The sequence below is a fragment of the Bombus vancouverensis genome, chromosome 6, assembly GCF_051014615.1.
Source record: "Bombus vancouverensis nearcticus chromosome 6, iyBomVanc1_principal, whole genome shotgun sequence".
Classification (NCBI taxonomy): Eukaryota; Metazoa; Arthropoda; class Insecta; order Hymenoptera; family Apidae; genus Bombus; species Bombus vancouverensis.
This window is the reverse complement of record NC_134916.1, coordinates 9363659-9378448: the sequence shown is the minus strand read 5'-3', so window position 1 is coordinate 9378448 and position 14790 is coordinate 9363659. Positions and strand designations below refer to the sequence as shown.

The 14790-nt window shown below is 37.1% G+C and overlaps 1 protein-coding gene across 1 annotated transcript; it reads right to left on the bottom strand.

The window, feature by feature from the left end:
* Positions 1 to 1115: 1115 nt before the first annotated feature.
* On the bottom strand, positions 1116 to 11470 carry LOC143302798 (uncharacterized). Its single transcript, XM_076619132.1, has 3 exons — positions 11287 to 11470; positions 3760 to 3811; positions 1116 to 3694 (listed from the first exon to the last, which is right to left on the bottom strand). Exons 1-3 carry the CDS (start codon positions 11468 to 11470, stop codon positions 3481 to 3483), a joined length of 450 nt encoding a protein of 149 aa, XP_076475247.1. The 3' UTR covers positions 1116 to 3480.
* Positions 11471 to 14790: the final 3320 nt, after the last annotated feature.

The window sequence follows — 14790 nt, the reverse complement described above, 5'->3', positions numbered from 1 at the left end:
TAGCATTCGATTCCATTCACTATCAAAAATATCAAATTGAAATAGAACCGAATAATTGCATTGGAATAAAAGGCAGTCGAATAATTAAAAATACTTTGTTTACCTATTAATTGACAAAGATAAAACCGAATTGGAAGACATTGTAGCACAGGCATGCGGGTGCAAAGTTGATGAACGTAACAACGATCCTGTGATGCTCTGGACTGGCTCGATTCCAAGCTTCAATTGATTTACCGGCAGAATTGCGAAAAAATCATTTCCTAGATGGTTCAGTATGTGGAAAAGGTGAAGATTAAGTGTAACGCATGGATTAGTTTCTTGAATTTTCTAGAATTTTTCGTACTCAAGGAAGTCCAAAAATGGCCATTTTCTAACATCCTCCTTTGTTTTTCATTTCCTACGCGTACACTTGACAAGTTTTCAAACTTGATTTTCCAAAAGCTGCAGCCTCCAACGCAACTTTGTTACTCCTCATTTTCATCTTATTTTGATTTATTATTCATCTTATTGTCACGTGCAAGAAAACGTAAAGTTCGAATATACAGAACGTACTGTAAACGCGATTGTCTTGAACTCGTTTCAATTATTTTCCTACACGTAGAATCTCTCTGACCCCGTTTATTATTTTAATATACCCTTTTTGTAGCTTAACGAACTGGGTAATGTGTAAGTCATTTATTTAAGTTTTTCAGTAATATAGGTTTGCGTAAATTTTATGCATTCGTTTTACTCCTTGGTTCTTAATGGGTTAAATTTTCGTTTTGCTTGACACACAATCAGGATAGCAAATCAACTCTCTATATGGACAATAATGACCACATTTGCACAGTCATCGTCGTTGACACAAACAACTGCTTTTCTATTACGATATCCTACAATTTATTAATTCTTATATTTTTATTGTAATGTTACGTTTTCGCCAATTTGCTATAGTAATAAATGTTTTGATTTCTGCAAACTGACAATCAAAGGCGATACTTACTGTCTTTCTGTAGAATATACAGATATAGATCTGTTATATGTAATTTAAATTGTTTATTTAAAAATCTTATCAATACTATATTAAAATGAAATACTTAACAGATAAGTTGAACGAGCCATTTTGAAATTGATAGCGAGGCTATCGTGATTGAAACCGATTAACAGAGAGACTTATCGTATATTTGTTAGCCTCGCTATCGATTCTAAGGAAACTTGTACAACTTATCTGTTAAATGTGCTCAGAATAACAATAGCTTCTTGTACAAAAGCTACTCAACGAAGCTACTCCAAAATATTTGACATTTACTAATACTAATTTTTGTTAATTCGTTAGAGATATTTATCGTGCCATGATATTCTACGATAACTCTAATAGAGATCAATGTTGTTCCGAATCTTTCCGCTTTAATTTTACAAGTAAATTACAGTCTGTTAATAAAGTCAAGTGTCTACAGTCTACGTAGTCTTATATAAGCAGCAATGAATGAGTATATTAATATTTTTATCGTTTGTTGAAAATATTAGTACGTAGCTGCAAAACAGCCAAATCTCAGACTGATTAGTGTTAAAGAATGGAAAGAAAATTCAGATTGGCCAGTAATAACGAATGGAAAAAGTTACTGGTGTGAGCAAAGCCAAAAGTGGAGGAACGTCTAGAAGAAAGGAAATTTTATAAATTAATTTGCAATGGTATACGTTTGAGAATATTGCGGTAAACTTCTCATTCTATGTGCCATAATGTATATATTATTAATATATTTATTTTATTCATGACTTTCGGCTGTCGGTCACTCGCGATTACATCTTCGTTTACATTTACATGTACGTTTTATTTAAGAATCTTACAACCTACGTGATACGTATATCGATAATTGATAAATTTTCTTAATTCTATCCTAAGCAAGTATGACTATTCGACAATTATTTATTAATTGTATTATTTTACTTGTTTATACAACGTTGCATTAAAGGTATTATAATCTCACTGTCTCCCCCTGGAGCTCGCGAACAGCTCACAAGTAGAACTTAAATACGTAAACCTGTTATGTATGCAATAGAACTCTATTTACCTGATCTCATCAGGAACCTATCGTACAATAATTTATCGACTAATAATTTCGATAATAATAGATTGACAAGTTACGAGTTGTAGCTTCAGTTATAGATTTCTTTGTTACACATTAGCTGATGGAATAGTCATGTAACTTGTCGCTTGTAAAGTTTATCAAAAATTTCGCTTCGGTGCTTATTGTATCTTAGTGAAAATGTATTGTTAGTAACAACAATGCGTTCCTAGCATCGTACAAACGCCACATAACATATATTTCGCGTATCTTCGCATTTCTTATCGGCGATGGAGAAAAAACCATTGCGTTATATCGTTTACGGTAATAGCTATGATTGTGATTAAACAAACTTGAACCTAAATGAACTGAGACGACAATACATATGTTGTTTCTTATAGATTCGGGCAAACCATGTTGCAACATGGATAATAATTGCGCGAGCAAGAATTTGTGTGAATAACTAATGATAAAATTAAGAAATGATAAGAAATAATTGGATAATTGTTTTAGAGTATCGATTACAAATTCTAAGGATATATTCAGCAGAGGAGAAAACAATTATTGGTTAGGAGATGGACACGAGTAAAGACTTGAACGAATTTCGAATATGCGGATTCGGAAACGATTTCACGGTGGTTGGCAACGGTCACGGTAACTCGGTGGAAAAATCTATTGTGAGAGTGGGAATGATTGTTTTAGGTCTTAAGTGAAAGTTCAGTTGGTCGGGAAGGGGATACTTTATGGAGCAGAGGCCCTTGAGCTTGAGTCTCACGATCTGGTCGCTGACTTTTCCAGTTTTAAATGACGAACTCAGAGTTTTGACGAATACAATAGTTAGACTTTCCGAAAACGCCGGAAAACGGAAAGAGTATCATCTAACAGTATATAAAAATCGCTATGTATGGGACCACGTAAGGTTTAACGACTGCACGTAGTTGGAAAAGTACATTATATACATATATGATGTGTAATACGTTATTTAACCCATTAAGAACTGAATAGCGAAATAATGTGAATATTAAACTTCAATTTAAAATTCGCGCTATAATTTTGAATGTCGATGGCAGCATATCTAATCAGTAAAATTGCAAATCAACATGAAATTGTACGAAAAATGAGAAAGTTGTGTAATAAAGTTTCCAAAGAAATTTTTCCACACGGTAAAAACCAATATCTCGAATAAATATCGAATAATGGAACATTTTAATACAAGGTTACGTTGGAGTTTGTCCAATTAATTCGGATGGAACCACAAATTGCTTGATAATTGTTCAGCGTATGAAATACTTTGATTTAATATGCCACTGCATAATTTAATCTATAGAAACAAAAAAAAAGAAATGATATATTATTTCTCATTTCGTAATACGATCTTCCGATTCCGAGCTGCTATCTTTTCGCATTACCGCGCTTGCGTACGTGTACGCATATTTTATATGTGTAGCGCAAAGTTGATTGGAAAGTTGAGATAAAGAAGCTGAGGGTCGTTCGTTTGATTGTCTAGTGATGCTGGTTGTTTGGCAAGGAGCTCGCCGTTGCCTGAGTTGCAGCGGGCAGCGCACCCATCAAGGCTACCAACTGCGTCGTCATCGTGGATCAATTGGTGATAAACTCGATCGATATCAACTCGGTACCCGGTAAGTCGCCTGTGAAGACAAATCGTAATTGATAGGTGTGCAAATTTGTTAGTTGCGCATTTTATCGAACCAACCTAATCTCCCGTTCGATTCGTGTGATCGTACCCCCTCTCTTCTCTTTTCTCACTACAAAGATAAAACGGTTAAACATTTAACGACCGAGATAATCTTCCGTGTCTGGGTTCTCACGGGTTTTATATAATTCGAATATTCAAAGATTTGTTTGCGTTTCAGTAATTTTTTTTTCTCCCTATTTATCGTTCCCCCGGAGTCGATACATTCTCTATACATTTCGTCCAATCAGACTCCTCAAGGCAAATTAATTACCCAAAGGCTGATGGATAGTGGACTTACGAGAATAACTTTATCTCGTAGTCCAAGGTTCAATGCACGTAAGTGCCTTATTACGGCATTCAAATTAATTGAACGCCAGAGCTAGTAAATCACATTTCAGTATGTATTACGTATACGGGTATACATATGTATATGGTCACGCATACACGCACAAACACATATGCGCAAAGAACTCTGGACATTGTGTCAACGTACTTGGAGACCCGAGTAATCCTCCACTCTTATTGACCTGACCAATTGATCGAATCGTTTAATCGTGGAAAAATTTCATGTCGGCCGCTAAAAACATTGCTACAAACATTCACGATAATTTCAAGCACGTGTAGACTCGATGACTTTACCAGAAAAATATAAATACGAACAGTTATAGAGTGACTTTGAATCACTTGCTGTACAACTGTGCAACGGCTATCATCACGGCTCGCTTTGACTCGCGACACGATTACCTTCTCCATCAACTTTTACATACATTCGAATTGTATCTAACGTTGGAAAATAATTCCGTTCATTCGTCGTTAAACACTCGATATTATTTTGTTATTATTCACTGGATCGTTAATGGAAGATGAAATGACATATAAGCAAGCCAAATCGAATGTATCGATAAAGCAGGCTACTTGATGCGCGCGAATTTAGATCACGTGACGAAATCGTAATCGCGTGACATTAGGAAAATCAGCCGACCACACGGTCACGCAGAATCACTGACGTTAAAAATCTGTCGTTTAAGTCTACCATTCTTTATGTGCCAATTTATTCTTCTCGGCCCACCAGACGAAATCAATTGAACAATGACAATTAGGAGATCCGAGGTTAATTGAAATTATTATTGTTGAATGTTTTTGATTTGTTGCGTTATAGGGACAGGAGGCGACTTGAAATGATTTCTCGCTAATTACGCTAAACGATATAATTTAATAAAATATAACCTATATAAAATACCACTACAAATTGCCACAAATTTTGTGTATAAATGGAATAAGCTTTTGTACTGCTTTCTTTAATCTTGGCATATATAATTTAATTTTAATTAACATAAAGGAGAAAATTTCTCAAAGAATACCTATAAGTTACTTCTTGCATAATTGAAGTAATATCATTAAAATGAAACTCTACGAGTCACGAGTTACAAGTTATTATTACTAATAAATTCTCTTGCATCATAATAACAAGTTTGATGATAAAACAGACGACATTTTTTACAAGTAAACTTTATAAGTCAAAGATATCTGGATATCCCATTTCACGTAAAATCGTAAAATTATGGAAAAGTCTAGAACCTATAATTTGTAATTTATCAATTCACTAATATTATTTGTTAATAAATGATTGTGTAAATGGACTCAGTATGTAAGTAATAGATTCTAGAAAACGAAATGTTGAGGGGAGTATCAGAGAAGAGTTCGCTATAATAGATTACGGCAGATACATAATTTTTACCGGCGAAACATATCGATACGAGGGGTAACTCTATAAAAGTTCTCCCGATTCACGCCAGTGCGTCAGTGAGCAATTGGACGCCGGAGCGTTCGTATCTCTCGAAGGTTACGCTCCTTCGTTGCCAGTGCCGTATAAGATTCGCCGTGGTGTGCTCATATCGTTTTCGTTATTTTAATCCTTCGAATAGCAATTTTCTCTCGTTTAAACGCGACGTCATTACCGTGCGTGCGTTATTTCATGTTTGTTTCCTTCGGCTGATTATTTAATCCATACAATCGTGTTAGGAATAATCATGAAACATAGAACTGGTACCTAACCTCTAACGATATTAGCTTGCTGACAAGAGATATTCAACACTGTCATAGGCAAAAAGTCACGTGTATTGGAAGAGTGTGATGTTTAGCGTGCACGCGATACTTTCTTGCCACATGTTTACGATCTAAAATTACGTAGTGCAAATAACTTGGAACGAAATACATTACCGATGAGAATCATTCAAGTGACTCGAAGTTAATGTTTATTCTGCTTATTGCACCTCGATTTCTGCAAGGAATTTTTCTTCGACGAAATAGTGTCGAGGTTAAGGACGCATCAAAAAAGAGTCTGAGGTTATTTCGAACGGTATGTATATAATATCTTTCATCATCTATCGAAAAACAAGTAACCGTTCTTTTCAATCAAAATAAATATTCGTAAAAAGGCGGATTGTTGTAAATATTTATTATTCTTTTTTTATTTTTTTTTATGTTTGTGCAATTTTACAAATACCGTTGTTCTGCTTATACGATTTATTTTATTGCCAATTCAAAGATAACATTGCAATTAAGTGAATCGATTCTCGGAGTCACAGGTTTCTCTAACGGGAGAGGACCGATCGTTATCGTCGTCGAGTTGAGTTATTAAAATGAGTTACTGTATGATTTGTGTAACTACTAAGATAAGGTAAATTATCGACACAAAATCCATTCTTTAAAAAACTCTCAGATTAATTCGGCGTGTCGTTATGCAGCATCAATTATTGCGATCAAAGAGAGGGCACTTGCGTTGTAAATGTACGCGGTGGTAACGTGTTCAAACGACACGTGGTATCTTCGGTTCCTTTCGTATCGATTCGGTAGCCCTCGTACGTTTAAAATCTATTTGCAAAGATCAAACTATGGATGGGATGCGAGCCTTTAAAAAATTATCTTATTACGACAAAAAAAGAAAATTAAATGATATTGAGAACGACTTTGTATTCTCCCTGTCTGGCGAATCTGTCTAATCTATCGTGCAAAAAGTTGGAGAGAGGTCACAAGAAAAAAATTCGTATAGATTACATTCTCGCAATTACTGTTCGCATAATGGAAAAATATCTGTATGTACAGTATGTGGATAGAAATGACTATATTTCGATAGTATTTCACAAACTTTTTCCCCATAATATATTAAGCGAATTAGTAAATAAATCTATAACGATAAAAACAAAAATTTTGCTCGTTTATGGTCGGGATAAAATTAGTGAATGATTCGCATCGTGGGCACGTGGTTCGCCTTCGGTTGTTTTCGCTGATCCTCGCGTAAACTCGATGTCTGGCTAGACGCCACGATGCACACATACACGTCGATGCAAACCAGTTCATACCGGGTTGTCCATGAGTGTAGACCGAGTTTGAACGTAAGTGGAAAGATTAAAAAAAGAAAGTTCTTCCAGATAATGTTTCATTTGTTTCCCTTTGATATTGACTTCATTACTCTGCCATCTCTTTAAATCTACGCAACGCTGTTATTATAATTTATAGACAAAAAAATTTGATTGCTTTTTTCTGAGACACTGTAGACACACGATGGACATGCCTACCTCTTTATCAAGAGAACGAGGATTTGGCAAATGTAAAAAAAGAGAGGGGGAAGAAAGACTGACAATCAGTAAGGGCGATAAAACGAATGAACGTCAAAGAAAGAAGGAGCGGGTGGGATGAAACGAGAGAGATTGAAAGAGGGAGACGGACAGGAAAGGAGAAAGAGGGGACGAGAGCGAAAGAGCGTCTGAGTCTGAACGGTGGAGGTTCACTTGGATACTCTCGGTCAGTCACATACGCAACGCGGAACAGTGAATAGTGAATACTTTTTTCTGTAACGAATCGATTAATTTGATTTCGTCATCAACGGTATCTACTGCGTGTTTAATATCTGTAGCATTTCCTTGATAGTTATTTGTATCGCGTGTGTTTTCGCTTTCAAGATTGTGCGATTCGTTTGCTCCGATCTTAAGAGTGGTTAACCGGGGGTGTGAGTGGGTTTGTTACGTGCTAATTTTTCCTCTTTCTTCCATCTGGTTCACCGATAGTATGGACAAAGGTACGTTCGCCTCCTGTTCAAAAGAAACACGATTTTATCGATCTATCGCGTTTCGACTGTTTCTCGATATCATTCAAAAACACGTGTTCTGACGTTCGCCACCGCTAACTCGATTCCTATTGGACGGAAATTCAATTTTTTTTTAGAACGTCTTACATAATGTGTTTTTCTTATCTTTAATAGAACGTAAATTTTTGCAAGTTTGAGTGTAGTTCGGAAGATTGAATTTTTATACGTACATGCAAGTGTTCAGACAAAGAACATTTTACACGTGATTATAGTTGTTAGACCAATCGGTGCTAACACGCACATACTCGTATATGTTGTACAACTTTTGCACAGAAAATAAGAAGGAAAAATAGCCTTGAATTTGGTATTTCGCATTTTACGCTAATGTTTACTGACATGATCACATTGGAACGTTTCGGCAGTCTTGCAACTTATCGAATAGATAATAAAAAACAAAAACAAGAAAAAAAAAGAAAAGCGATACTCTTTCGATGAACGTAGGGACGTGTCGGAATGCTATTTTTTTTTTTTACAAATTACAATTTTTTTGCGATGAAATTAACGAGACCGTCCAAACAATATCCGCTTAATGATTCAATGAATATTATCTTAAGTAATGTTGGTATGGCAATGGTATGGCAATGTCACAATTGAGAAGTTGCCAGAATTGATTTCAAAGTAAGTTAGAGGGTCGACCTAATGGTATTATTAGATTTCATATTGTAGTATTGTGAACTGTCGTATGGGAAAGATTCACAGCTTCTCATTTTCAACGTGTTCAATTATGACAGCAGACGAATTAATTGACCAAAGCAAGCGCACACATCACGTGATAGAATGCATTTATGTTGTACCAATATAAATCGAAATGATAGGAACGATCGTAAAATTAATTCGGTCACGCGTTGCTCCGTCAATCATCAACGATGTTTGTGACCCTCTACGACCAGAGAAAGCGGATACATACGCGCGGTCGTGCCTTCGGAAGTCTTAATCTCCGATTGGTCGAATTGGTAGGCGTTGGTTTCGAGACGTCTCGCGATTGGTTCAACCAAGGGGGCTCGATCCTCAGCGACTCTCATTCCTCCACCTTCTCCTTCCTTCTTTTCATTTGTGCTTTTGCATCTTTAATTAACAACTACGACTCTCCTCTAAGATTTGACGTAGTTATACAAAGAATCTAAATATGTCCTAATCCTTTTGGAGATCTTCGAACTTTTCTTATTCCAATCTTGCACTATTCGATTCATGCATTGCTTTTACACATGTGTAAGTATGTATACGTATCACGATGATTGGAGTATCGATGCCAAGTTCAAAAGGTCATACTATCGAGTGTCTGCAGGTTTCACTGTTCTCGCGTGTTTCGATGGTGGTTTTATTTGAGCGATACACCATGGTCGTGACGAATGTTCGATCGTCTACTACCAATGAGCAGGTTATTTTAACACTTGTGACGTAATGAGAAGCGCTAGGAGACTTTGTACAATCTCGTACGATGAGATGTGTGCTAACTGACGATGCAATTTCAGTCGCGGCAACTTCAATTCGTATAGTCGATAGTATCGAGGAAAAAATCTTCGTAGAAGTTAAAAAAAAAACCAAGAAATTGGCAAGTTACTGTTACTACGGAGATTGTCCTGTTAGAAAATTAGAAGACTTTAATTTCGTAGACTACGGGAGAGCCTTTTTGTCGAACTGCGGTTATATGAAGTTTATATGAAGTTGGTTCAATGAAGTTTTAGTTTCAGTACCCAATTAAATAAGCTACTGCTTATTGAATTTACGCATTTTAAAGGTTCTGTTATATTATTTTGTACATTTTTGTATATTTTAATTTCCCATAAATGCATAAACATTCGCATTCTGATTATAATATTTAATTAATTATGAAACAAAGAGAACGACTCTTTTGATAGTTGAAATATGCGACTAGATCTACATTTTCAAAATCATGACTTATATTGGTGTGATTTTCAGTCCGCTGTTTATCGCAACAGTATTAGTATGATCTTTCGAGATTGTAAAATCCTGAGAAATGAGCGATAAGCTTGAAAATTTCAAAATCGTGAAACAGCAATAATTCGAATGTTGCACGAAACACGCAAGAAGCGCGCGAAGAACGTCACGTTGCAACGTCATGGGTCGAATGTCGGATAGTCGCGTAGGTAGTAGAGAACCTCGACCGAGAAGATGAGATTCGAGTAAAAGTTGGCAGCTGTACCTTCGTTTCGTTTTGTCACTGGCCTAAATTCCGGCTTACTCTCGTCTTTTTTCATCATTATTTAAATGCAACTTTCTCCTTATAGACAATGATAAAAACTTAATTGGAAAAACAAATTGATTACATTTGTTTTCATTAGATGAGTTAACGATTTTGCGAGTTATCGGTAAACTAACGTATACTTATACATTTATAGGAAGTCGAAATGTATAGAAATACAGAAAATATGCATAATACAGGAAAACATATAAAATATCGTAAAAGTATACGTAAATTTAATATAAAGTTTCTTTGTGAAATCGTTAAATAAGACGCACGTTCGAAGAATGCTTCTAGTGATATACATCTCGTTTTATAAATAAATATTATAAGCCGTTGTTAATTTTATTTTACATTTACGCATACGTATAAAAATATAATATATTGCATCTTTATAATATATAAGGAATAGAATATAAATCTCTATCTAGATACCGCTGTTTATTTGTATATATAAAAATATGAATTTGCATCGAAAATATGAATCCGCAGTCCCACTTATGGATTCACGAATTCGATTTTCAAAAAGAAAGTTACCGATCGATCCGCAAACGGTCAACAGATTAGCAAACGATATAATATAAAAAGATACTTGAAACAATGAATTTTATTTGACCAACTAGCGTGTCATTGAAAGAGGGAAGGTCAAATATCGAGCTTCTATGAGACTTGATCATTAAAATCGTGAGGAAATTGTACGCGTGTTCGTCGATCTTCACTGGGGGCTCGTCGATGCGCGAGCTCGATGATTGGTCGCTGTATAACTTGACGTCAACGTGCAATGAAATAATCGAGGGCTGGCGCAATTGCGCTTTATTATTTTGTTCCTTCCTTGCAAATCAGCCCTGGTAAATCAGAATTATCGTGATTAGACGTTATCGGCGAACGAGTCGCAATAACGAAATTTTTCCACGTTAGATGTTTCAAAATAGATTTTAATCCGAATTAAACTCTACACTGTTCGTTAAAAAGAATAAAGCGATTTTTATTCTTATTCATCGACTAAACAGATACAAGAAAATGTGTGAATTCTCTGATTTTAACCGAGTTAATTTGGTTTTACCGAAAAGCAGAAACAATGATGAATACATAAATCGAAACGATGTTGCATCATCTCATGGTATCTACATATCACGTAGGCCTTCGCTCATCTGGACGCTATAGGACGCGAGACGCGACTCGACGCACGCTTTACCTGTTACATAGACTAGCACACATTTCGGTATACGTGCCGATGCACACGCCACGTCGCTGTATCCCGTGATCACTTTAAATTTTAAGTAAACGAATCGGTGTTCTCGCCACACAAATTCCGTTACGCGCAACATACGCTGCTGCTTAGACCAGTTGAACTGACTGGATTTGGCTCGTTGATCCATAATTGAGACATTCGTCTTTTATTGCGTAAACGTGTCCTTTTGTTTCGTATATCGAAAGTTTTACATTACCAACAGATGTATAGTATTCGCATTATCGACTACTACCGCTATTGCCTACTATCAACACTGTTAGCGACTTGTACATTTTGTTACGTTATCTCCTCAAAAGATGGAAGCACCAACGTTCTTAGCGTTTTTTTTTCACCTTTCGAGAGTTTGGAGCACTCGTAACCGAATTAAGCGTAGAGTAATTCGTATCGTGTCACGCGTACATTTTTTAAATAATCGATGGGAGAACGATTCAAAAAACAATTCTGCATAACGAAATTTATTCAGTTAATTACGGTTAGTTAGATGAAAAGGAGAAAAATATGTAGAAGTGATCAATTTTATTTCGTAAGTTGACACGTTCTTTTTTAATCAGTTCGTGCATAATCGACGCATGGCTTGATCAGCATAACATCAACATTATCTTTTTAGTATTCAAGTTTAAATCATTACCAATGAGCAAATTTTTGCAGCAGATTCGTAAAATAATTTTGATTTTTATATATTTACCAAAGTTATCTCGCATTTTTCTGCTTTTCGTTGACATTCAAGGACACATGTTCAATTCAGTGATAATAATTATTTGACATACCTTTAAATTCGTTAATCTTTCGCGGCGTAATCGTCGCGAATTATTTAGCATATGTATTCGGTGTAAATATTCGTCAAGGACGAATATTCGTGAACGTTGATCGTTTGGGTCACGTTCATCGTCATACATATAGGTCGAATCGTGAAAGGAAAGGAAGGGAAGAATATTCGGCCATTGTTGATTGTTCGCAACGCGTTACAGGCTACAGGTGTGCAGCTGTGTCGCAACGTTTGAATAAAACGCACGTTCGTGAATTATCCAATAATAGCAGTTTTATTACACGGATGGCAATTAATTTGTCGTTACTTTTCGTACACGACACAACGATCGACAATTATACGACTTATTGTCGTATCGTGACCTTCTACTTTGTGGTTTTTCACATCAAACATATTCTCGTGCCTTGTAATTCGATCGAACGAGAATTTTAAAGAGCGCGCTACAGATTATTTTTCGTTTCTTTCTGGTTGTCATAGTTGTCGTCATCGTCATTGTGCCCTCTCGAAACCGCGAGCCCTCCACTCCGACCTATTTCCAGCTAAAAATAGCCAATAGAATGATTGTCGTTAGAGCAACGTTCATTCGGTCGCCGCGTATCGCCATTAAACTTGAAGACTTTTTACGCGCAATTGACACTCTTCTCTCCCTTTGCCTTGCTTTCCTCGTTCTTCTTTTAGTCAACTCCTTTAAGCACGAGTCTTTCGCCGCGAAAGCAACGTGCGCGTTGCTGTCCCCACTTCGCTGCCAACAGCGAATAATAAGCAACGAGATACGCGCAACATCGCTGGCCGCCGCACGCACGCGAATCAGATACTTTTAACTTGAACCAGATCTATCGCACCTTGTCACCTCTATCCAATCCACTAGTCTTCCCGTACTTCGTGCTTATTCTCTCAAACTCGCTTTCACTTGTGTGACTGTTCCTTTCACGGCCATATTTCTTTTTTTACTGGCAATTATAAACCACGAAAGAAAGCGACACGAACGTGCCACCTTTTTTCTTTTTTCTCTATTTTATTCTTCCTTTTTTCTTTTTTGACCGACAGACCTTGAAACAAATACATCCTAGTATTACTGTATCACTTTCGACGAATAACAAGCGAACCTTGCTTTTGTTTTCAAATATCATAACGTCAGATTAGAATATGAATATACATTATGCTTCTTTGCTTTCAAATACAGTAACGTTAAGTTAAGTTAGAACGTATATATTAATTTTGTGTTTCATTTTCACATACAATAACGTTAGATTAGATTAGAATATGAAAGTGAATGTTGACTTTCGTTTTCGGATACGATAATGTTAAGTTAGATGAGAACATAAACATAAATTATGTCTTTCGTTCTGAAATACAACAACGCTTAGAAACAGAATAGATTAAAATATATTGTTTCCAGATATATATGTGGACGACATCTGGCAAATGTCGTAGCTACTAGCTTCTAGCTACCATCGTCGTGTCCTTGACCGGTCGAATTTAGCACATAGATGGTTGAGTGTAAGAGGTTGGATGAGGTTAGAATCGTGGCTAGAATCGTTGTGAGTAACGAAAAGTTGTTGTCAGAGGGGAAAGAGAGTAGATTCGAATCTGTGACGGTATCGACGAGGCGCGGGACGATGGTGGTGCGGCATGGGCCGATCGGGACCAATCGGGACCGCGATACCGGGGGCTCGACTGTAGCGTTCCTTGCGCATTCCTCGGGCATTCCTCGCGCACGGCCTATCACGAGCTCATAAAGAAGCCGCGTACCTTCTCGGCCGATTTAGTCGCGTACCGTACCTATTGCCGCGTAGCGTGCATCGTGCACCGTACACCGTGCACCTTCCCCGCACGAGCACCACCGACCTTCCATCATCCAAAATTCCTCGAAATCGGACCTATTTATATTCGACTAATCCTTCTTTCTCAACTTGTGACTACATACTGCTCGTTAAGTCGCGGTCAATTAAAATTGTTTTTCGTTATATCCTCGACTCAAGCAACGATCTGTAACAGCTATCGTTGTAAATCGGCCAAGGATTCCGGAAAAGCAAAACTTTGGCGTTTCTGCCAGCAAACTATCGTCGAGTCGTAAGTATCGAACGATCGATCGAGACCTCGTAAGGAAGGAAGCAGACGACAGCAGTGTCGGTAACAGAGATCGAGGAATCGTTAGGCGCGTAGGTATTACGTTGCAGCGATGACCTTTCTGCCCTCGAAATTGTATAGTTTTACGATATCGCGTGTCCGCGTCGCGTAAACGATCCACTCGGCTGATCAATTCTCGTGGCGATTCTGTCTATTCTCTTGGCTAGAGAATCGAATTGAAAATCGCGAATCCAATGAAATCGTCGTTGGAATGGCGAGATGCGGCACTATGACCACGTGTACTTGCGTCAGAAAGTCAGCTGGAACGAGAGACAGGTTTAAAAAAATGTTATTCGTGGAAATGAAACGGTTGGTCGATGCACGTTTTATCCGCGTGATAGTAAACGCGTGAATGTTATTGCGATCGCGGCTAAATACCTTGTGTTTAATGGGTGTTGCTTTAAATTTAAACCTATATAGATATATTCCAGCTGCAATTGGCGGTTGGTCTGTTTCAAGCAGTCGAATCGAGTTGTCGCTGTTACCGCCACCATTGTCGTTACCGTCTTCGTTCGGATTACAGTAATTGCAATCGTCATGACTTGGACGTG